Source organism: Ciconia boyciana, chromosome 1 (assembly GCF_034638445.1).
Source record: "Ciconia boyciana chromosome 1, ASM3463844v1, whole genome shotgun sequence".
NCBI lineage: Eukaryota > Metazoa > Chordata > Aves > Ciconiiformes > Ciconiidae > Ciconia > Ciconia boyciana.
In genome coordinates, this window is record NC_132934.1 from 151,229,546 (window position 1) to 151,254,674 (window position 25,129).

At 43.4% G+C, this 25,129-nt stretch overlaps 1 protein-coding gene across 8 annotated transcripts in view; it reads right to left on the reverse strand.

Moving 5' to 3' along the window:
- Positions 1–25,129, reverse strand: part of ST6GAL2 (ST6 beta-galactoside alpha-2,6-sialyltransferase 2) — a 53,604-nt gene that overhangs the window by 11,734 nt on the left and 16,741 nt on the right. For 5 of the 8 annotated variants that reach the window (XM_072849781.1, XM_072849777.1, XM_072849782.1 and 2 more), the window contains 4 exons: positions 15,388–16,390; positions 10,923–11,020; positions 7,662–7,763; positions 6,375–6,549 (listed from right to left, as the gene is read on the reverse strand). In XM_072849781.1, the coding sequence (XP_072705882.1) occupies positions 6,375–6,549; positions 7,662–7,763; positions 10,923–11,020; positions 15,388–16,333 (1,321 nt within the window). In that variant the 5' untranslated portion in view covers positions 16,334–16,390. Of the gene's footprint in view, positions 1–6,374; positions 6,550–7,661; positions 7,764–10,922; positions 11,021–15,387; positions 16,391–18,166; positions 18,210–25,129 lie in introns of those variants that run through there. The other 3 variants (XM_072849783.1, XM_072849780.1, XM_072849778.1) reach the window with 2 other exon arrangements.

Consider the following 25,129-nt stretch of genomic DNA (forward strand, 5'->3'; position numbering starts at 1 on the left):
ACACATAATCTGATTATTATACTCATAATGTGTCTCATTTCACACACACCACAAATTTAGTTACAGAAAATAATTTAGCTAGACACACCAGTAAGTTTATGTTTGATAATATGCACACTTGAAAGCATTACAAATAAACATAAAGCATTTAGTTTTCTGTATGTTAGTCTACTTCTATAGTGTCTATTTGTCCTCTCTTGATGGATTTCAGGTACCACAGGAAAATTTGTCAGTCCTTGAAACTGGGCCAAATGTGCCTCAGTTATTCTTTGGAACATATAGCAAAAATAGCTCTGGCTTTTTAAAATACTGTGTTTCTAAAAAAGGGTTCTTTTACCTCTGTTTAGTTCATGAACTATGACAAATACTAACCACAAGAAAACATTACCTAAATTTACAGAAAACCAAATATTTATTAAGGAATTTAATTGTCACCAAATGGCCCTGTGCCTACACTTAATAAGTTGTGCAATATTTGTCACCTTTGATGTATAGATATTCGCATTATATAGTAGACCTAGAAAATGACATATTTATCACTTAATGCTGAATGCAAAAAGCCGTACATTAATCACAATAATGTATTCTGTAATATGAGCGTAGACTGGAAAATGCTGACCAGTAATATCATATAATTTTAAATGTATTATTCAAATTTGGGTGATACACTAGAATAGTAAAGATTTTTTTTATGTGATTTGGGGTGCTGTGAGAGGAGAGTTTGCTCTTTTATCTCTGTATTTCAGGAAGTAGAAGATGCTCAAATTTCAGAGTGCTTTTTTATTAGAATAAGAAGAATTTAAAGCTTACATATTTGGAGGTGTTACTTATTTGTGTGATACTACTCGAACAAAACTGAGCTGGAAAGAGTAAGCACTATCCTGTTCCCTCACCAACTGCTGGCGAACAGCTGAGTCAGTAACAGAAATAAAGGCAACTCTTAATATGTCAAATTGTTTCTTTCAGTTCATGCAAGTGTGTTTTTTCTAAGCAGAGCTGGAGATCAGCTGCATTCTTCTATTCAACATGCTCTCTGAAGCCATTTTAAATTTAAGTTCTTAGTCATACAATGATCTGCTAATGTTGCAGTGTAATGATAGTCTTGCTTGTACTATTGTCCGATGCATGCAAATGAAGATTAAAATAATGTTAGCAACTATTAATGACGCATAACTGTTAAATCTGTAATGTCAACTGTAAAGCCTCAAACAAGCCTTTCTTTCTCCCAACAATAAAGTAATCTGGGCTTAGTTATCATTTTGCGTTCCGTGGTTCATACGTTACACTAAAAGCTGCAACACATAGCAAAGAATACCACCTACACAGACAACCCAAAATGTAAAAATCTACACAGACCATGTTTTGATTTGGGATTAAAAAAAAAATAATACCACAGTCAGAGCTTCAACTAGCTTTTTAAAAAGACAAAAGCTGCTGGGTATATAAGGGTATATAAATGTAAATTTCAAGTAAATCACCTCCGAAGAGGTAAGCTAGCAAAGTGTACTGATAGACTACGGTAAGTAGGAATTCACAGCAAATCCAGTTAGTAAACAACAGACAGGAGCAAAATCTTCATAGAAAAGCCTGTATATAATCTCGACATTATTAAAAAGCCCCCAAACTTTCTGAATGCTAATGTACCATCCCATCCAATGCACATGGAATGCTGCTCTTGAGAAATTCAAGGAAGCAGTTTTAGTCTTGGTCTTCAGCTGACAAAAATGTAAGGTCAGAACTAGGTTGTTTACATAGGCTACCAAGGAGAGTATAGGAACAGTTTTCTTACAGCAGAATGGTAAAAATAGAGACTGCCGACTTATACACCATCAGCCTCAGTTAAAAACTGAGCTTTGATATGTTCAGAAAGAGGGGAGGAAGTCTGAGTTCATATTTCACAGTGAAAAATGTATTAATAGGAAGTGAACAGGTAACACATTTCTGCTGCCAAAAGACAGGGGAAATCCTTCCCTAATAACAGGGATGTTTTTTCAACTGTCAATTTAGGATTTGCCAGTGGAATCCAAATCCCAGATTTGGTGGGTGGATGCTTACATTTCTTCTGAGAAAAATTGAGTAGATCAAAGTCCAAGACGAGATGTAAACATATCAATACTCATTTAACAAACCCAATTTTTAGCCAAATGTGAACCAACAAATTTAACTGCAAAAAGCCACCATAGCAATTGCCCAGTGCTAATGCAAGATGATGAGGATACTGTGCAGAGTTTTGTTTAAAAGCATGAAGGTGGCAGCTGCAAAAATGATGCAAAAATATGCAAGAATGGGTTCTCAAAGCTCATCTAAGGATTAATTAGGGAGACAAAGAGTAAATAATTTATAATGAGGAGTGACATTAGCTGAGCTATGACATGCCACATAAGGCAAAGTTACAAGCCAGGGGAAGTCCACATCGATGTCTCAGAAAACAAGCTAAAAAAGACTCCCAGGTTAAAATAAAAGGTTTGTTTTACCCTGGTGAACCTTTCCCCACAAAAAAACCAGTCTCTGTGTTTTCTTGGTCATTATTCATAGCCTTTGAGCTAAAAATCACCACAGTAAAGAGTGACTTGTCTGTGCCGAGTTAATCCTTCGTAGACATGGTATACCCCCGGAAATAACACCTAACAAATGAGCGCAATTTGACAGGCAATGAGTTCAGCCTACTTTCAATGATGTCCGGAACTTACACCCATCACTAGGTTGGGAAGAAAACAATGTTAAAGTAATAAAAAATTTAGCGGAAAAGACTGTGGTCAGATGTGGGTCTGCATGGAACGTTGTTAAGGTGCAGCCTGGCACTGGTGACAGGTGGGGTGCCACAAGCTGACGCCCCGTTTAGAAGAAAACCGAAGACAGGAACATCTACACGTTAGAACCTGATGGAGAAGTAAGGACAAACTCTGTTCTTGGAGGAAGCTGATCTGTGTTGGGTAATACTCATCTCACCTGGTTTTAGACCTCCGTAGTGTGTGTGTGCTGTATGTTACCGTTTCAGAAGTGGCTGGAAGCAGTGACATATTTAAAAGGCTTAAAACAGTAAGTGAATGCACACAAAATGCAGTATTACTAAAGCGTTCTAGACTTGCGCCTTATTTTGTACGTAACCTGTAGAGCACAACCAATCCTGCTCTGTGCCACGCTTCTCTCCCCACCCTTTCCTCTCCCCTCCTCTACAGCTGGGACATGCGCTATGCCTCCCTCACCCCAACCACCAGCTCTCCTCAGCAGGCTCAGTGCTAATGTGCAGAGGGTTTTGGGGAACCAGTGGCTCCAGGAAGGAGTTATGCCGAGACAGGGCATCCCATACCCCAAAGGAAGCACAAAAAATGTCCTTCTCCCTAGCTCCCACGCAGTGGAGAAACCAGGGAAAAAAGATCCTACCTCTTCTCACTCTCTTATTCCCCTAAAGTAACAGCATGCAAGAGACTACCTCTTCACCGCAAATGACCCACTGGCCCCTTTTCCAAGACACTTAATAATATTGTGACTTAAGTACTTTAATACAGCTATTAACAGTGCTAAAAGATTCCCCTGACATCAATCACTGCTGAAGGATGGTGACTCACTGCTGCCGAAGAGCACCGTGAGTGACAACAACTTCCACCAAGCATCCTCCCTTCAGGAAGACTCAGTTTCTTATAGTGCTAAGTGGCAGAAATGGATACAATTGTCAGGTGAAAAATGTAATTACTGAGAAACACTCTAAGGCCAGCCTAAAACATTCCTGACATTCCTGGAAGGAAATAGTCTGATGTTTCCATGTTTTAATTTATACATTTGTCCAATTTTGTAAACTGGGGCTAAAGAGGGTTAGTTAAAAAGTCAGTTAAAAAGCTTGAAACAAAAGTGCTTCCCTTGATCCAGAACCTTTTTTTTTTTACCTTTTCCATGTTACGGGCAGCAACAGCGATGTGAGGAACTGCTGCTCTTCCTCCACAAGTAACCGCAGCTCACAGAGGGCTGCCTGGCTTTCTGCTGGTGTAAATATGGACAAACCAGATCCTTGCGCAGAGTCTGTATTCGTTCTAATTGCAGAGCATTGCACACAGACTTACAATAAGTTATTCTAATAAAGTGATTAGAATCACTATGGTCCATGCTATAAAGAGCTTAGATTCAGAGATAGAGGTCTCTCTGCCTGTGAAAATTCATACCCTCTATTTAACAACAGCCTATCTTCCTTCATATAGCTGTTTTGAGCACAATGGTATTAGCAGTGTGGCCATTTAATAAACCATTTTCCCATATCTTCTTGAAATTAAGGCACTCATATTTTATGATGGTCATAATTTACCCATTCTTCCTATTATTTTATAGGAAATAATTTTATAGCTTTTCTAAGAATCAGGTAGAAGCTCAACATTCAGGATACGCCTTTCATACAGGTGCACTCAGTTGTGTCTGCCAGCTTCAGTTCCAACTGGATATTTGCTGCAGGAGTTGTTGAGAGATACCTGATCTGAAGACCAACGTAACTTTTCAGATTTCTGCCAAGCTGTATTATATTTTTTATGCTTTATCTTGCCCTTTATGTCCACCTTTGACAATATACGCAGTTCCATTTCTGTGCTGTCTCCCAGTTTATATTACGTTACATATGCAATGCTTAGACATCCATTCAATAGGGTTACTAAAATAGGAAGCCTTTCCCTAATAAAATATTTAAAATGTACCTATAAGAACAGTAGCTAGTTATCAAATGAGGTGGATATGACTCCCAACAAGCTTGTCTTACTGCCTTGTTTTCTTAAAGCTAATAATAGCATTACCAAAATGTCTAAGCATCTCCTTTGGAAAAGAACAATATAAATAAAATTCCCAATAGAGGTGAAGAAGGCAAATTTGCATCTGTACACAGAGAGTATATATATATATATATCTGTACAGCTTTTGTTGTTAATGTTTTTGCTAGTTTAATGATTGATATTTTCAAAGCACTCTCTACTTGAAGGATATTTTTTGTCGGGAACATTTAGATTTGGGGTTGAAGATTACTGTTCTATTCTTATAGTGAAATTAACTCAATTTCTTCAAAGAAAGCTTTTGATGTGTTTCTTATATATGGTGGAAGTACAGATTGACAGCACAATGATCCTCTTTGCTATTCTTATGATCAGCAGCTGTTAACCTATTTTTATCAACAACTTCATTACTCCAAAAAATGCTTTTGCAAAATGTGAATGCTGCTGGTGAGATCATCCCACATCAGCAGACTTCTCCTTATGAATTTTTACAAGCAGGCTCCAAAAATCTCACTTCAAGAAGTAACCAACTGCCAAGGCACCCTCCTCCAACACACAAGGCCTCCTCTTCTTTCCACTCATGCTCCAGGTAAGCACAACCCACTCAGGTCACAGATGGGCATCTCCCAGACACCTTTATGTCATCCCTCTGAGAGCCCCAGCACCCTCCCTAAAGCCTTTGGTGGGCTCCACAGTATCATGGGATGCCACTACTATATACAGAGCCCAAGATAAGTGCTCAGAACTGGTTTTCCCATGTTGGATGCAATCTCAGGTATCTTCACTTTCAGATTCAGACAGAAAGAATGATAAAAGCATTTTCTGCCTGCAGCAAATACATAGACCAGTATCACAATGTCAAGGAAGAAAGGATGGAGTTTCCAAAGTGGAAGACAGTATTTGGAGCTCTACTGCCCTTTGTGTCTCTAGAAGCATGAGCAAGGAAGATCCTGACTCAGCTTTGCTACTTTGCCTACTTGCATGCTTTAGACATTCATGATCAGGACCTGCTGATAGATAAGTCATTATGTTGTATGAACTGTGGGCACAGTGCCAAATTATCCCCCAAGAAATACTAAGGAAAGACCAAAAAATACAGTGAAACTCTATTCCTTCAAGTGTAAGAAGAAGGGGGACACTTTCGGCACTTTTAGACTGAGCACTGGAAGTCATGAGAGGGCATGGGAAATCCCATTCCTTGACCTGTGTAGGGAATACAGCTTGGCCTGTCAGACTGCACCAGTGATTTCATCCTCTCTGTATGATCTGCCATATGCTTTCACTTGTCTGATGCATCTCTGCTCTATGATCCCAACAAAGAACTTCAGAATCGAGTAGGTTCTCAATAGATAAATTAATATGGAATAATACAAATTTCTCTCAGATTTATGTATGTTTTATAAATCTGGTATGCATACTATGGATGTGAAGGACAAGAAAGCAGAACATTAAATTCTATTTCATAGTTCTCATACTGTATGTTTTAGCTAGTAATTGCTTCCGTATAGAGCACCAAGGACAAACAGTACATCTATATGGACTTGATCCTCATGCAATGTAAACATTTACAATTTTTAATTTTTTTTTTTAATCTAACATGTCTACTGGGCCCATCTTTGATACACCTACCAATAAAACCTGAAGAAGGAGGGTTGGGCTGTATCTTCTCTTTAGTGTTTTCCTGAATGATGTCCCAGAGCTGCCATATAAACTTTGGATGGAGAATGTAAAATGGCTGTTTTGGATTCTTCCTGCGATGTTGTACGTAGGGAGTGAACAGATTGTAGTCTGGCTTCTTATACCACTGGGAACAAAAAAATAAAGAATTTTTTTAATCTTAGGGTACCCAATGTGTTTTGAACACTACATGCAAAATAATGTGAAGTAGTTTCATTCAGGTTCTTCAGAACAGAAGCAAAGGTAGCAAAGCAGCCTGCACTGGTGGATGCTTCTCCTAGAAAGCCAGTCCTCACTCCAGGCTGTTCTGCTTCCTTTCTTCATACAGAGGCTCCCAATAGGCGATTCACTGCAGCGGGACGAGCCAACCTCATCTCCCACTCACAAGGGAGTTCAAAAACAAGAGGTTCAAAGAACCTTGACACAAGACCCGGGTGAGGGGGTGAACCTTCTGAAAGTGTCCCTGTCCCTGCCGGCGGCAGCAGCAGCACATGAAGCAGCCTGACGGCAGCCTGCGTAGGAGGCAGGCAGCCTCTGGCATCTGTTGCTAAGGGAGTTCAGCAGATGAAGGTTTACTTTCGACTTTGCAGCCTGCTCAGCTCCAAGCTCCCCTTGCCAAGAACCATCAGATCAATGGGTCCACTGGAGCTGCAGCACCAGCCAAAGCAGAGACTCCCCCAGTGACAACCAGATGGACGTCTGCTGCTCCCAGCGAGGGGGCGGGTGGCGGGGCACAGATGGCTGTGGGGGAGTGGACACAACGGGAAGACTGGTGGGGAGGAGGCCTGAGAAACGGGGAAGGCGCCAAGAGATTTTCATTAGAGATTTCATTAGAGATTTTCATTTTCATTAGTATTTTGTCTGGGAAGGCGGAGGGGAAGGTGGGAAAAAATGGATGCAATTCTTCACCTTTCCTGATAAAACCTCCTTCTGAAATCTAGCAACGTTCCCTCCTTGGCAAACACACAGAAAACTCACTGTTATGTGAAAATAGCAGTATTTATTAAAAAAACCCATCATCCATCTATCCTAGCATCTCAGAGCAGTCCATTCCAGTACAAGCGCTGGCTACTAAAAAGCTTTCGACCAATAAACCAATTTCGACCAATTCATGCAGAAATGGAAGACTTTGGGGTTCACTGGGACCAGTGAGAAGCAGGAGACTGCAGTACTAAATACATTCATTTTCCCCAGTGCTTTCAGACTGATTGGGAAGAAAGGTCCAAGCAGACATCTTACCACGTTCAGGTTTGCAGAGTAGGGGGCAGGATCCCAAGCTACTAAGATAACATCTTTGTACAAGGAGCTGTCGACAAAGTGATGGTTTGGGTTGGTGAGAATCTGCAAACACAGATGCAAAGAATTGCACAGCATTAAAAGCAAGTGGGATCCAGAAAACGGCAAAATCCTTCTCTAAAATGAACAGTCCTTCCCACACTGCTGTTTGTTCTGCTTTAATTCTGGTCGATTTTAAGCATCTTGTTTTGTTAAAAAATATATAAAAAGGAGCTTAGCCATAAACAGCACTCATGACAGTTTGAAGTAGCAGTATGCTGAATTACTCTCCATCTGCGAGGGATGTGATGTGACCACTTGAGATGCTGCATAATGGTATATCAACACTACGGTGTATTCTGGAACTTGAAAATGAAAGCTACAGTATTTCAGACTGCCCACAGGATCATCTTCTTGGACACAGAGCAGCCTTCTTTGAAAGGCTACAGCTCCCAAGGATAATGTCTTTTTTTTTCCTGATGCCACCCCCCCCCCCCCCACTTTGGTTGCTTTCTCATTTCAACAGCAAGACAGTCTCATTTCAAGTAACTCCAAAAAGGCAAATTAGACCATGACTGTAAAAGCTGGTATACCTAGAAAATAATTCCAGGAACAGGCATGTGATAGTGCTATTTTTGAAGTAACTGTCATATTGCCCTGATCTACTGCTCTCATATAACTCCCTCCCCCAACTCCTGGTACTCTGCCTGATCCTCCCGCCCCACTGGAAGTTTCCTTTTCACTCCTGCTGGCTTATCCCTTCCCGGACCCTCCATGCCTAACCAGATCTCTCTGATCCCTGGTGCATCCAATCTCAGGCAGGATTGAGCTGAGTGATTTCAGCATTGGTTGAAACAGCATGAATTTGGCTCCAGCTGTTAAACTAATCAACATTCCAGACAAATAAATTCATACTAATTTTCATTTCCCTTTAGGATCCAATGAGCCATATTTGATTATGCATATTTTTCTTCAGAAAAATAATATTGTTGCCATAGCAATATTCTTCCTACCATAAACTTTGAGCTTAATGACTTTCCATCAGCCTTCTACAACAAGAATAGAATTAGTCGTGCTGCCATCAGCATCCCCAACTCCATTTCTCAGAGCAGTTTTCGCCTGAGAATGTAAGCTCCTTTTTTGAGAGTACAGAGTAAACAGACCAAAAGGTCAAGCTTTTAAAAGCTCGGTTCCACAGTTATCACACAAAGGAGCTCTTACTTGCCTTTCAGTAAGCAAGAGTCCTTTGGAGGTGTTGTCCACACAAATTACGCTCTTATTGAGCCTGCATTCATATGTATAAGATGAGTTTCTTCTGGAATAACAATATCTGCTGTGGCTGCACTGGCTTCTTTCACATCCTTTGGGCTTTCACAGCAGAGAACATGAAGGAAGAAGAGGGCCACAGCAGCCTTTTAATCAACTGAATGCAGGAATTTCCAGCGGTGGGAAGGGAAGGAGGGTCAGTAGACCTGTATGGGTAACCCATCTTCAGTATTGGTAGGGAAAGCAACTTTTATCAAGTGGGCTGCACAGATTTCTCTCCCAGGGAGGGGAAGGCCAGTTTCTCGGCAGGTGGCCAGAGCATCACGGGTGGCTTCTGACCTCTTTGAAGGAGCAGAAAGGTGGTGAGAATACGAACATTTGAGAGGAAGCTGTGTGAGCTGACCTGGCCTGAATTTTGGCCATGTCCTGTTTTTTCTTGAGTGGCCTTGTGGAGAGCAAGCAACGTAGAGCACAGCAGAGAAGACCACGGGACCCTCCATTACCACCCCGGCAGGAGTGTACTGCAGCAGCTCTGGGAGCCAGGAGGACCCCAGCCTGCTGCGAGCAGCGGAGAACAGCTAATTTACCCGTTTAGTCTCTCCGAATTCGCTGGGGAGTTAACAAAGCTCAGATCACTCCCTGGAGGCATTTCTCCCCTCTCCTACAGGGAGCCTAGCGAGACTAGTCAACTAAATAAAGTTTCTAAACACTCCTCCTTGCCCGGCACAGGAGTTCAGGCATGGTCAGCAACCAGGATGTTTGGGCTAACAGTAAAACAAAGAACAGTCAAAAAAAAAAAAAGGAAAAAGAAGAAAACAAAAGAAGTAAAATAAATTACATTAAGATCAATGTTGTCTAATACCTTGATTTCAGCACTAAATCCAGACCAAGATATTTCTACTTTCTTCCCCTGAGCAAAAGAAAGGGGGCATATTTGACCCAGATCTCTTCAAAGATCTAGTCTGTCCTACAGCCTCACAAAGAGCTACAAAGCAATTGTGAAGGGAATGACAGTGAACAGTCCTCTCTGTGGTGGCGAAGAACATGAACTTATACACACAGAGAACACACCCACCAAGGATGGACTTTGCATGGCCAGTCACTCAAAGAAAAGGAAAACAAAATGAATTAATAAGAATTTTGCTCTCATTCAGCAAGAATCAGTATGTATAGAACATGCTACATGGCCAACCATACTACTGGTGTTTACTAATTAAACTCACCATTTCAATATGTCATAAAATTTCACAGTAATTCTGTTGTTGCTTTTTGGCTGCATTTCATAAAGAGGAAAGAGGCTTGGTTTGCCCAAGACCAAAGTTCAGTTTTTTTTCAAAATTGAAAAACTACGCTTAACCATAAGGTGTCACTATAGCTCAATGCACAATTATTTGTTGACACCCATATGCAGAAAATCCCATTTTCTGTTTCCATTCAGATAAACAAACTCACCTTAGGTGTAATATCCAGCATACGTTAAAGTTTTTTACTAGTTCATTCCAGATTTTTAAAGAACCTGCCTAAAGTTATGTATTAGGACAACTCAGTTCCCCTTTCTTTTGCCTTCCAGTGAGGAAATAATTGGGTGACTGGAGAATATGAGAAAAGAGCTTTGGGATCCCCACAGCCTGGGCCTTGTGAAGATCCCGGAGGCAGTGTGGTGAAGGTCTTCTGTACTGACGGCTCTGGCATCCTGCAGAGCCTTTACAGATGTAGGACACATGAGAAACTTTACAAACCAATTCTTTGAAATAAGGATATCAAGTAACTACTGCAATCACTCTACACTGACAGCAGTGTGAACATCCCTGTAAGGGAGATCTTTTACCTGCTCCACATCATGACTGTTAAATCACTAGCTGTTTCCCAGATTACCCAACACTTTCTCAGAAGTTATTAATTTAGTGTCAGATTGTACAGAAGTGACATTGACTTGAATTCACAAAAGAAAGATCTTACCTGAGAGTTAATGATCCGCATGGTTGTTTTATTTCCAACATCTTTTTCATAGCCACGTGTTGGAGCAGAATTAAATCTTAGAACGGCATCATGAGAATCTAGGAGCATAAATGAGGGGGTAATTTGTTTTTCTTAGTAATATAGAACAGTGAAATAAAACAAATGATCTAAACTAACATAAAACTTACACGTTTCTCCTAATCTTGATATTCTAAGGATGATAAACATTCTACTATGCGCAAACAAAAATCCTCTTGCATCTGCCATACATTAACATGGTTAAAATCCACCGGAAAAAAAGTTCAGAATCATCTATTAATTTAGCTTGCAATACTTAAATATTTCTTTTAATTGGATAAACTTAGTGTGGGAAGGTTATTAGTACACCCAGTACACACAATTGCTCGCTATTTCTATTGCAAAATTTACAAAGAATTACTCCGTGCAACAGCATGTTAATGGCAAGGATATCTAATTGCACATTTGAATGAATAACAATGCTTAACTATAAGCTTGTGCTTCACAGTATTTTATAATATCCGAAAATCTCAGGCTACCCCAAACCTATTAATCATACTGTGTACTTATTCTCAAGGTCAGTACAAGTCTTAAAGGGTCTCTGTAGGGAAGTCAGCCCACAAACCTGCTCACACACAGAAACCTGAGGATCCCTTGGTAGCAAAGATCTAACAACAGAGCTGAACTGTCAAAGTTTCCCCATGAGCTGTTGACCTCGGAGTCAGCAGAATAGGAAGCAACTATAGGTCAAATATCGGTCAAGGGTAGACACTACGTGCAAGCCTCTCCTGGATAAAAGATGATCACCCTCCCAGTGCTTCTTTTAAAGGGATCTCAAAGCCCAAAAGGTGTGAGGGAGAATAAGACATTATATCCATTGTCCAGAAACACACTGTCCCTGTCAATACCCCCCCTATTTGATCTACTTTTGTCCCTTCCTTTGATGAAAGCAGAGAATATGATTCAGGCCAAAATGGGCATGTAATGCCTTAACCCATAGGTAGTTTATACAGCTGTTTATCTCTAGAAACTTAAAATGTGGTTGTCTGTAGCTCAAAAATGGAGGAGGCAGAAGTTTCCAAAGATAACCAACGTGCTTCAGTGGAGTTCAGGCCTGATCCTATCAAACTGGGATCTTCCATCCTTTACATCTTTACTCCATACTTCTTGTACTCCAGACAAGAAAATGTTGTGTGACATGAAGCTGGCAGTCCAATCTCCCCATATTTGCTTGCTTTAACACGTTGTGTCTGAAAAGAGAGATTTTTGCCAAATGTCTACCGAGCCCAACTCCTCAGAAGCTAAGGAGTGGAGACTTTTTCTGTGTCCCTATGCGGGGACAACCCTAGCCTCAACACCTAGCCTTCATCTGCCTAAACATAAGCATCTTGATTGCATAGGAGCGAGAGGACATGAAGTCAATAGAAGCTGCAGGCACTCCACATTCTGGAGAAGGAAAAGAAAAACAAAGGTCCTTTATACTTGAAACTTGCTTATGAATTTAAGAACAAAAATTTGGACCTGCATTTGACAACTTTTTGACAATCTGTTGACTGAGAACTGGGAATCAGGTTGCAAAATGGGAATTGTATGGTTCGTAACTTGAGGGACAGTGTGCTGCATTTCCAACATTATTCATGCTGGTTCTTCACATCAAGAGTAAACACCTTTCCTTCACCATAAAAGAGAGATTTGGACAGACATAAAAGAAAGATCAGGACACAGCCTAACACTGATAACAGCTGGTTTTAAGTCAACTGATTTTAATCTTATTAAGTCTTTGGAGATAACCATTTTAAAGATATAAAAAGTTTAGGTTTTGATCGCAGATCCCTTCCTGATGATACCAAAATAATTGGGTCTCCCATTAAATAGCATGATCACGATGGGAGTCTTTGATGTACTTGCACAGTATTTCCATACCTAGTTTCATTCAAAAATGATAGGAGGGGTAGGAGGGAGGGGGGCAAATGGCAGAACACAAATTAACATTTCTGTCTGTGTTTCTCATAGGAGCACGGAAGAGGGAGCTAAAGGCCTATGAAGAGAAAGGTCCTCTGCTGCTGCTCTCAAGTCTTTTTTTCCTTTGGGAGGATAAACAGTAAAAGCCTTTTGCCTGCAGCAACTTTGTCAACCAAGGCTGTACAGCCCATGGCCCAAAAACCAGAACTCATGCATGGGGTGTTTCTCCCCACTCCCTAACAATGCTGACTTTGCTGTGCCTCCGTGGATTCGGAGGAGCTCAGCCCGGGTGCCAGGCTGCCTCCATAGAGCAGCACCACCGGCTGCCCACGGTGCCTCCAAACTGGCAGGTTTGCTTGCGTTTCCAGCAAAGAGCTGGTAGCCCTGGTGCCAGCTCTGGGAGAGGACAGTCTTCTCCTACAGCTGTGCGTGCACTGGGAAGAAGAGCATCTTGACCAGTCTGATCTTTCTCTTCCCAGTTACTCTTCTCACTTTTTCAAGGACTAGAGCCGAGGTGGAAAGGCACGGCCAAGAGCTCAGCTGTACCACCTACTATCCAGACTCTGCAGGGGAAGCATAACTTCTTCCCCATAGGAATAATAATACAAACAGATGCTGGAGCTTTCATTTTCCATTTTAAGTGGGAAACACTGGCACGATGTCTCCAGCATATCAGCACTTCCCAGGAGCCGCACTATGCTCAGACCCATAGGTTTGCTCCAGGCCCTTCTGGGATGGCTGGAAGAAGCCAGCTGGCCCCCCACAGTTGTGGGCCAAATTCTCTGCTCAGGTACAAGTACCTGCCCATGGCCTGGAAGACACTTAGAAAAAACCTTCCATGACTCCTGCTGCCCCAAGCACTTTCCTGTACAACAGGCAGGATGAGATCTGAAACTTCTGCGTAGGCCTTACCAAACAGATCTCCTCCCTTTAGGTGGCATCAGATGACAATTTCCCAATTAAATCAAAAGCTCTTCCTTAGAGAATGGCATAAGCTTTCTGTGCCCAGAGTGTTCCCAAGAAAATGGGTACACACAGGAGCATACGAGCCCTGGGTACCACGTCAAGCACCCAAGTCCACACATGGGCTGCACCTGAGTCATGATGCAAATACGTCACGATGCATGCTGTAATATATAATTATGTACATACGTCAGAACGTGACATGGATTCTCCAGTACAGCACAGATCCATACTGATGTAAACGGGGTGTACTGGGGAACACTGACAGAAGATTTTGTTTCAGTCAAGGATAACACACTGGAGAAGGGAGGAACTGGTAAGCTTTTTCACCCCAAAGATTTCTAAATCAGTTGAGGCTTCCTGTGAAATTGGGGGTTACCCTGGTGTGATTTTAGCTGCAGGCCGGTCGGGCACCCGTGCTGTGCTAGCAGCTTATTAGAGTAGTTTGATAATGATAGCAGCTCTAATATATCCCAGGGATTTAAAAGAAACCCATCTGTGTCAAAGAGAGGATACAGTGCGATGAAGCAAGTATTGGGATGTGAAGTCCTGGAAGATGGGAGGATTAATGAGTGAACATCAAAAGGTTTTTACAGAGAGCTGAAGGAGATAACTCTTCTTGCTCCAGAAGCAAGTTTGAGACATACATTTCATCCTTCTTTCAGCACTTTTAGCATACTGCACGTGTACTACTAAAATGAAAAACTGCTGAGACGTTAACACGAGTAGTAGCACTCATTTTTGAAAAGAAAAAAATAAAACTGACCTGGATTAGTTTTATGGCTCTGCAATCCTCTTCTGAATAGCTACCACAAAACTCCCACCTTGAAGTGGGGAATTCTGTGTGACGTTGACATCTCAGCACACCTGTAACCTCACTGACTCAGTGCAGCAATGGAAAAACAACAGGCGGAGATACTTGGGCTCATTTAAATTCAACTCTTGGAAAAGAGGTCAGGGGACTTGACCTCAGTGCATGAGGCTGCTCAAGGGTCTGAATTCTATATGTCTGTGAACTCTAAACATGCAAGAGATGAAGAGGATGCTCTACTGCTTCTTGGCATGGAGACAAAGTTCAGTCTGGGGTAGCAATACAAGCAGCAGTTTCTCTATGAGCCACCACAAAATACAGACAGGTACAACACAGCTTTGCAGAATAAAACCTGAACATGGCTCTAATCTGCTGAAGAAATAAACACACATTGCAGCAAAATGTCAAATATGGCAGATCTGATGAAACCAGTGCCTCCTTTATACTACAAGCTGTAATATGGTAACAAGGCATCATTGTTTTCTTTAAATCAAATTATGACTTCAGGCCTGATTTTCCTTTCAGTTATATTGTCCTGAAAGGGAACAGCTTCACTGAAGTCCATAAGTGCACATTCATGTAACACTGGTGAGAGAGAACAACCAGACTTTACAGAACTATGCTTGAGAAGAATGAATCTTTTGAAAGACAAACATGAACACACACATGTACATATATATATATGCACATGAATAGATGCATTTCACCCACCTATTTCATCCCCTAGAGAGGAGTTCAGTATTGCACCAGCAGACATAACTACGGCACAGCTCCCAAAGCCATGTGTATACAATTTGCCCAGTGGAATTTGGGGAACGTGCTTTTCCCATCCAAGAGTGGAGAAGGGAGCCTCCTTGCCATCTATTGTTTTCACATTCACCCTTTCTTTTAGCTCGCAGAATAGCTGGTCTCCTGTCAACTTGGAGTTTCGTTTCCCCTTGAACCGCACCCCATGCTTATTGGTGCTCAAATAATCTTTCATCGCCTTCTGCAGTCGAGGGTTTAGCATCTTGGAAGAGACATCCCCTTTCCAAAGCTTGTAAAGAAAGGATTTCGACATTGTGGAATATAGCCCATCCCAGTCATCAGATTCATCAAGCATCTGGCTTCTCCTGTGCTTTGTGCTCCTTCTCCTCATTCTTCTCTGATGGCTCCAGTTGTTCTGTAAAATATTTACTTTTGGATTATCCTCATCGGCTGAGATGAATTTTGCTATCTCTTGAAGGTGGTTATGTGACCGAGGCTGACCAGCAGCAAATAAATAATCATCATTTACTTGGTAGAAAGCACTTTTTGATTTTCTTCCTATCTGGGATGGAAAAAACTCATCTTCATTTCTAAAGGCATCTTCCAAATCAGTCCATTTCTTAATACTTCCAGTCCCCGATTTAAATGTACCTAAGAGATCTTCATTAAGAAGTACCTCATTCCCATCGATGGTTTCAGAGAATGATGGATCGTGAATGGCTCCCATGATGACTCTATGCTTGCCCTGAAGGGGCAGAAGCCTCTTAGTTTCAATGTAAGAAAAGGAACTCGGAACTGGTTCAGCAGTGTTGCTATCTGTAAAATAGATGAATATCACCAGAAAGAGCAGACCCCATGCAAAGATCCCAAACAGCATGAGTTGTTTCCATTGCTTCAAGTTAGGTTTCATGGCAATGCCTTTACCAGCTCCTCTGTGCCTTGAAGTAGTGGTGAAGGAAAATGAAACCTGGAAAGAACACCAAATATTAATCAAGAATGGTTCTAAAAATAGATACAATTCAGAAATATCTTAACACGCTTTGATAGAAGGTGCAGAATTCATCTCCAAGCTGTAGCATGGAGGATTCAGAAGCAGAAACAAACTCCAGAGCCTGCAGACCCTAGGAGTGACACGCTTTGGCTATAACCACACAGTGACAGCTGCTAGCTACAAAAGAAGCCGGTGGCCAGTTTCTACAGTAACACTGGATCCTGCCTTCGGGGAGATCATGTGCCTGCCTGCTTCTGCTATACCAAGCATAGCATTAAGAGAGCAAAAGCAAAACCCATGCCTGGCTGTATGCACAGTGGGGACAATATTAGCTGTCTTCTCTTTTGCCATTGAAAGTCCTTACACAGCGGGACTGTGAGCAAGCCTGTCTCCAAAGGGACCAGGCAGGGAGCACAAACTCTCAGCTGGACAGCCCTCCTCTGCCCACAGCCTGGAAAGGATGGTGCTCTGTGCATCATCAAGGGGGAGTAGGGAAGAGCATCACACCAGCCTTTTCTTTTCCTCAGCTGGCATGAACTGGCACAGCATCAGTGGGTTACGTCATTTGTTGCCCAGGATCAGACCCGAATAAGAGCGACTGTTGTACCTCTGCTAGGGAACCTGCATGCCCACTTAGGTGGCATGAAGGAGTTCTGCATGTCAAGGTGTAAGGGGTTTGCATTTTCCAAAAAGGGGGATGGATGGCACAACTAACTAAATACATGATAATGATAGAGATTTACATAAAGGGGGTGGGTAGGGAATGTCAGACCTAGACTTGGAAATCTGTGCTCTATTAATACCTGGGGATTTTGGACAGCTTGTGCATTAGTGGAGGGATGCATGGTCCAAAATGAAGTAAGTCTGACCGAGGGGGCTGTGTTCCAAGGAAAATACACTAACGCATTACTGGACCATCACGCACGCTATGCCCTTACACGAACTCACTGGCTTAATCAAGTGGTGTGGGCATCGGTGGCAAAGCTGGCTGAAGAAAGTCCAGCCCTCGCCTATCATGAGCCTTATCATTCACCTCCCTGCACCATAGTCATCGCACTGAGTGTAACTCAGTGTACTACATAGTGACAGATCACTTACCTGATCTGGATTAAAAATAAGCCCCTTCTTCTGGAGTTTTCTTTCTAACCCCATTTGTTTCAATGACCGCTTAATGGTGGGACTTAAGAGCCACTTGTACCAGCCAGCTGTGATCAGAAAAGGGGAATGGGAGTGTGGGCAGGCTTGGATTTCATTAACAGCCTCTGCCTCAGGAGCCACCATCTCATCACACCGCATCCGAACAGCACACACAGCTTTACACGCCTCTGATAACACACTGCCTGCTTACACCTGACCGTCAGGAGGGACCAAAAACACAGTCGCCATATGCTATCACCTTTCTGCAAGCTGCTAAAGTACATCAAAGCTGAGTGCAAAGCTTAGACCGAAGCTGTAACTAAGGCTGTGTTTTCACATCGAAAAGAAACCAGCAATAACACTGGTGTAAGGCGTTCTCTGCTCCGTCCCACTGTGCCTCCGCCGCTGCCAACACCCCTGTGTATGGGGCTGGCATATTACAAACTGGACCAGTAAACTGATACAGCAGGGGGCTAGGGTGGGGAAATATGGGGTGGTGGGGTGGGGTGGTGGTGTGTTTGCTTTGTTTTGGTTTTTAAACTGGGTCAGCCCCTTTATCCACTTCAGTGTGGTCACACATCCAGTTGTTTCAGCACAAACAAGGAGATTGCCTACCACAACGCAGAGGAGAGAACAAACCGCAGGTGGTATTAGCAGGGATACTTCAGGCTAGCATTTCTGCTGACCTCCTGGAATGTGAGGCCACAGCATTACATTTCCAAACACAGTCTATTTTAATGATCCAGCCTAGAACATTAAAAAAAGCAAGCTGACTTTGGGACTCAGGGCCGTGTCCAAATAGAGAGAGGATTCATAATGTCACACTTGGATGACCAAATTTCACTGCAAACACATTCATTTCTAATACAGTGAAAAAAAAATCATGAGTGCGATAACCCTGTGCTCCACACACGTTTGGCTTGGCTCACACAAACCACATGGAAAAAAGCTATTACCCCAACTGACCCATTTCCTACTTGCACTCTGCTGCTGCAAGATTGCTCTCTGCAGCACCTCGACGCTTCCCCCCCTTCCAATTTTAAATCCCTGCAGGCAATGTCCTGTGGGAGTCGACTTACAGTATATGACTGTTGTGCAACTTAGGTCTGCCCTGAAGTTATTGCAACCTGCCCACTCATCAGTGTTCAGATGGTTTGCATTTTTAAATCAGCATTCTTCGCCCGTCTGAACTGCTTTCATCCCTTTTTATCATTTTCCCTGCTGTGTTTCCCCAGCACTTTTCAACACGTGGCTTCCAAACCACTGTGTAAGTTAGTCTTTGCTCAGTCAGATGTTTCTCCTGCTGAATATACATTTCTTACAGGATCTGCAAAGGAAGCATCTTGCAGAAGAATCTTTTTAACAGACAAGCTTGCAGGAAGTCAAAGCTCTAAAGGAAGCGGTCACTAATATTTTCCACTGAGTCACATACTGAGTCCAAACACAATTTAAACATAATCCATAACAAAAACTCACGTTTTTCTCAATTTTTTTCCAAGTTTTGTTGTATCTTATAACCAGAAGTTGGTAAGAAATAGAAAGGGTTTAATCTTAATTCAGGTGTGAAACTATGAAAGTTTCTAATTGTCTGTGATCACATGTGCTTGGTGCAGCAGACTGCCTCAGCATGAAGAATTAGTCTGGACTCCTAAATTTGATATGCAGTTTACAATCTGAAAAACGAATGAGTTGCATTATTAATTATTTTTAAATTAAAGCAAATTAATTTCCCCCCCATCACTTACAAGGTCATAAAAGCACACTCGTCTTGGTTGGCGTGCACACATGAGCACGCACACGATTACCTTTTACGTGCAGCAAAAAATATCCGTGCAAAACAAAAAATCGGCATACAGCAGTATTATTCGTCAACACTGCAAACAAAAGGAGAGGCACCAGTGAGAATAAATCCGAAAACTTTACACATTAACTACTGCAGAAGCTTATCTACAATCCCTTGTTGCAAGTGGGGCCTCAAAAAGGATACTCAAATCTCTTGAAGACCGGAGCTATGCAGGCAAATCTCTGTGCTGCTTTAATGTTTTCTGCTCACAAGAAAAGCCTTGTCCTCCAGCAGTACAGCTGAGCTGGAAGCAAATTCAAGGTCATTACTGTATTAGTTGCAAGAGGACCCCTACAACCTCACAGGATCCTGAAAGCTGTGCGTGGAAAGCTGCCCTAAGTCCAGAGAAATATCAGTTTATCTTATCTCCCTCTGCACTAAACATCCAGTCCTCTCCCCCCTCAGCCCCTGTGGCTTCTCACACCTCACCGTCTCCGGCTTTGGGAATGTCTGGGAGGAGAGGGCAGCCCCTCCGCACGCTCCCCAGCCCCATGGCAGCAGACCCCTCGGCTGCGCGCTGGGGAATCTCCCCCGGTACCACCTGGGGATGTGCTTGGGCTCATGCCTTGTGTTGCTGGAGGCAGTGCATCTCCATTGCAAAGAGAAAAACATTTGTGTAGGAAACCAGAAATGATGATCATAATGAATTACACTGGCTAAAGAAAGAAAAACAGGCGGTTTCATGGGTGTAATTACTGAAGTCCACTGGATGCTTCAGGAAGAAACTTCCATCTCTCTCATCCATGCTCGTCATACGGCTTTCAAGCTGTCAAAGCAATTCCACACAGATTTTAAAATTATCATTAACGTTGCTCATTGTCTCCAACTTCACCACCCCTGCCGTAATAATCCTCCCTACTTACAAACAGTGAGACCGCTGGAGTCAAAGCTCCTGCTAAGGAGGACCAGAGGAGTAAGTCTGCACCTGGGGAAACACCCAAGAATTAACCCAGCCCAGCTTCCTCTTCAGCAGCAATAATAAACCCTTTTGCCCCAAAGGCTGAAGATCTCATTTTCCTACATATCTCCTCTCTGATGGGCTCTTTCAATCATTAACTGATTTAAGCTCCAACTACCACATGGAGAGGGGCTTTTTTCTTACCCAGTCTGGCTGTTTGCATGAAAGCCATGGAAAACATGAGGCAAATTACAAACCAGTGAAGTGGGCAGAGAGGGGAGGCATTTATTTGTTTAATAGAAGTACAAGCAGCAGCTATGAAAAAGAAAGGCAAACCCCAAGGGTATCTTTGAAGCGTCCCATGAAATAAAGCCAATTCCCCAGTGGAAATTAAAGGCCGAGTTTCCAAAAGCAGCACCCATTTATGGGAAATTTCATTTCGCTACGCTAAGATGCAAGAAACCAATGTGTTCCCCCTCCCCTTATATAGCCCATTGTTTTGCAACAAGGAGCACTTTTAATTTTTCTAAAGTAGGCCTCCTGACTATTTCTTAAATGAGAAGAGATGGATGAGGGAGGGTTTTTTTATTCCTTTGAAACATTCCTCCCTTTCAACACTGTCTATTGTTAAATTAATTTGTACAGACCCCAGCAGCTCAGAGGTCAGGATGGTTCAAGTTGATGTTCTAAGATGTGCACTGTTATGTTAAACAGGGTTTTTCTTGGCCACAGCTTTGCAGCGAGAAGGTCACCCCGGGGTTATTTGGGGTAGCAAATGTTAGCTGTGGGCAACCGTTCCCAAAGAGCGGAGATTCAGACCAGGGTTTATTTGATGGAAAGCTTAGGCGGCCTGAACAGATAGCAAATGCTCCTCTAGTTTGCTTCATCTCTTAGTCAGCTAATTCCAGGGTATTAAGAAACCTCTGGCATAGGGCGAGACAGCTGGAGGCTGCATTTCCAGGGTGGGGAAACACACTCATCCTCTCATGTGGGAAGTGCCAAATTGGTTTTAGCATTATCACATCATTTCTGCGGCGCAAGCCATACAGTAGGCAGCAACAGACAGGCAAGCCTGTGGGGAGCGGTGACTGCCAAAAGATGTATATTAGTCTGTTGATGGCCTGGGCACTTGTCTTATTGGCTGTGATTAGGCCTCCTAATTAATGAATCTCTTTTGGACAACTTCCTTGTTAGTCCCGATAAATCTGGCTCCTTCCTTCAACATTATTTTCAGAGGAGTCAAGCTACATTCAGTATTATTTGTGGCAACATAAGAAAATGTCTTCTGAAACAAAGAAGAAACATCCAAAGAACTCAGAAGTAGGATTCTTTTTTCTTAATATTGTTCAGTGCCTTTTTAACCTATATTTAGTTATCTTCTTAGGGAAAATTCCTTGGGAGGTACACAAACGATGGTATTGCTAGCCTGAATCACCCATTAAATGTGAGCCAAGCGTCCCAAGCCAGGGCATTTGGAAAGTGGAGTCTCAGGTTCTTGTTTGCTTCTGGGGATGCAGGCAGGCAGTGTGCCTGTTCTCAGCTCCTGTGATAAAACCTAGGCTTTCAAGTTAAAGGGGGTGGGGGTGAAGTGGCTTTTTTTTTTTTATTTTTACTAATGACCCATTTCCAGGAGCTCAGGCTGTAAGAAAATTACCAAATATAGTGAGACTTGCAGTAAAACTCACTCGAGCTGGCAACCCGGCAGCTGGAGAAATGCTCAGTGGGGTTTCTGCCAAGGAACGTGTCCTAGATTATTCTGTAGGAGCATGGGGGCTTAGATGCATAAATCTCCGGGTTTTAGTGGGAGGTCAAAGCTATCTTCTAGGCATCTGATACCCACTCTCCACGCTCCATCATCAAGTTCAAGCTGCCTGGCACTGAAGCCAGCTATCACTTTCCTACAGCCCACAGTGCCGCCTGCACAGCCCAGAGACCACATACAGGTTATGTGAGTGTGGGCTGACAGGAGGGGAAGTAAAAATAACCATACCAGCACTTAGCCGTCACATGCAGACTCTCCCACTGGCAATGGAAATGTTCATCACAGAATCAAGGGCCAGGGAAAACCTGGCTTGGTAGTGGCTGACTGCACCTCTCGGGTCAACCTCCACCTACCCAACTTGCAGCGTCTTTTCTCACGAGCCACGACAGCGGCTCTTGCTCCGATACACACCGAGATTCAACACTCCAGCCAGAATTTCCTCCCAAATTTCAGGTCAGGGGAGACAACGCAATCTCTTTGTCTTTTACAGACTGGTTATGAGCCGACCACAGTCTTGTTATCGCAACTGAGGGTTTCTATAGAAATGCACTACGTATCAGTGAAATTCAGAACAAATTCAGTGTAAATCACTTCCAGGCTTTTCAATCAAAACTACAAAGGGGCAGAAGCGTCACATAGTTGTGCTGAAAATAAGCAATTTTCACAACATAACTCAAATCAGCCCCTACAGCCTCTCAAGGAGCCCCTCACATAGCCATGTACTACCTGCACTCAGCCTTACCTACTTCTGGCCCCTTTTTTTGCCATTTGCTCTTGCCATACCTTTGCTGTGTCCTGGCCCTGTTCACAAGTGAGATGCAAAGGTTCAAGGCTGCTTCGAGCTGCAGCAAATGTCAGCAGTGCTTGGTTCCACCATGGGACACGGGTGCAGAAACCACCACTTTGGCCATAGTCCCTAGCATGTCCTCACACACAGCAGAGAAGCAGCTAAGGTATCTTTTCTGCCCTTGCAGAACAACCAGCTGGCTGGCTTGGACAGTTTTCGGTCATATTTCAGCTGCCACAGCACTGTCTCTTGATCCAAGGACCAAGAAAAAAAAAAAATAAACTCTTACCTACGTCAGTATAAAACCACTGCAAATGTCCAAAGGCAGTGCAAGTCACTTTTCCCAACTGAAATTCAGTATGCCACTGGATAATCATGGAGGGATCCAGCTTTGTACAAACACCATCCCAGCCGGCTACACTCTTACACCCCAGCAGCTCCTCTGCACAGACAAAGCCTCGCAGATCAGGCCACGGAGCAGCCCGTGTTTTTTCTGCGCTACGTTTGTGCATCTCTGCTCCCCCTCGTAAACTGCAAGTTGTAGAGGAACCGCAGCTGCTCCCCTGACCAGCATTAGGGACCTGGGAAGCCCAAGGCTGTGCCTTTGCACGGGGCATGCAGGCTGAAACGGCAAGCTGGCTGCGGATACAAGCCAGGTGTGGAAACAAGGCGATCAAACCGATGGCCGTCACTTACTTGCACAGCCTCCGTTCGTACATAACCACCTTATTAATGTATTTACTTTTATTGCTGAGGTGAGGTCAATGAGGAGGAAGCAAGTACACTGACTGCAGGGAGGAAGAAGCAAGGGCTGGGGGAGGCTGGGACGGGCGGGAAGGAAGCCCGGCTGCAGAGCAGCACGGAGGGCAGGAAGGCAGAGGAGAGCGGCAGAGAGACGGAAAAGAAACTATGCCCGCAGCGCTGGTGAAAGAGCAAAACACCACCTGCCAGAGGCAGGGACACCTCAGCACTGAGGGGGTGAGAACTGCAAGCAAAAACTTCCTCCCACCAGAATGATCACATCCTTCCCCCCAGGGAAGCACTGGGTGAGCCCCGCTACTGCTGAGGGCAGGCTCTGGCCCAAAGCATCCTACCCTATTTCTCCCAAGCCACCGATGGGAAAGAGGCCACCACGCTCCTGCAACAGCCAGGAGGTCTGGGTGAGCAGCCAGACCACGCTGTGTCTTCCCCGCTTCCGCCTGGGCAGCCCTTCCCAGGGCCATGTGCTGCTGCCCGCCATCCCTGTGCATGGCAAAGGGGACCCTCGGGCACCGGCTGCGCTCCTCGCAGGGGGAGCATGGCCCCTGCTCCCCTCCCACCCCATGCACCAGGACACCCTCGGACTGAGCTTTGCCACGGATTAGCATCCAAAATAGCTGCACCTATTTTCCCCTCTTCTACCCTGTGAACGTCGCTTCACACCCCATGCAGAGATGCTCCAAACTATAGGCACAGTTGGCGCCTGAAGACCCACAGCACAAGCAGGAGTTACTGCCTGCCTTAAGCACAGCCTGGCTTTCCATGGGACTGATCCTTCCCTGCCCACAGAAGAAGGTTTTAATCCCTTTCCCCCTGCAAAAGTGCGGTTCAGGAGCAGCCCATGCCTATGTTCTGATGTCATGTGTAACTGAACATGATGGCAGGAATCGCTTAATGCCCCAAAACAAGGAAGAAAGACGCAGAGAAATGGATAGTCTACTCAGTGTCTCATAAAGCATAAGGGAAAAAAAAAATCCAGCCAACATACATAACTGTATTTGGTTCCCCTCCCTCTTTTTAAGGGACAGCTTTTGATATCGTACTTGCAAAAACACATAATTCAAAAAAGGAAGGAAGTGCTTTGAGGGTTTTTTATTTAAAGCTTGACAGGATAAACGAATCACAGCCTCATTAAATCACACAAATCTCAGGCTGCACACAAGACTAAACCACGAGAAATAGGACGTTACAAATCCTCATGCAGTTCTACACTTCCAGCACAACAGCTCATTTTATTTCTGCTCTTGGCAAGGTTAGAATAAAAGGCTTCTTTTCTTTGCTCCATAAATGTTTTTAGATGCTATATTACTTGAACTTAACACAGCAGTAATTGCACTGAAAAAGGGCAATCTGAATTGCTTCCTGAAAGGAGGAAACGTTTATACTAACACGCGTATGAACAGGGAGCACAGTTACAAAAGGTCTGTTTCAATCCTATCAGAAAAAACTTGACCAAACTCACAAACTCTTCCAGGCAGAAATGGTTGGAGAATTTTGATTTTCCACTCTAAAGCAACAATGCTTCTGAG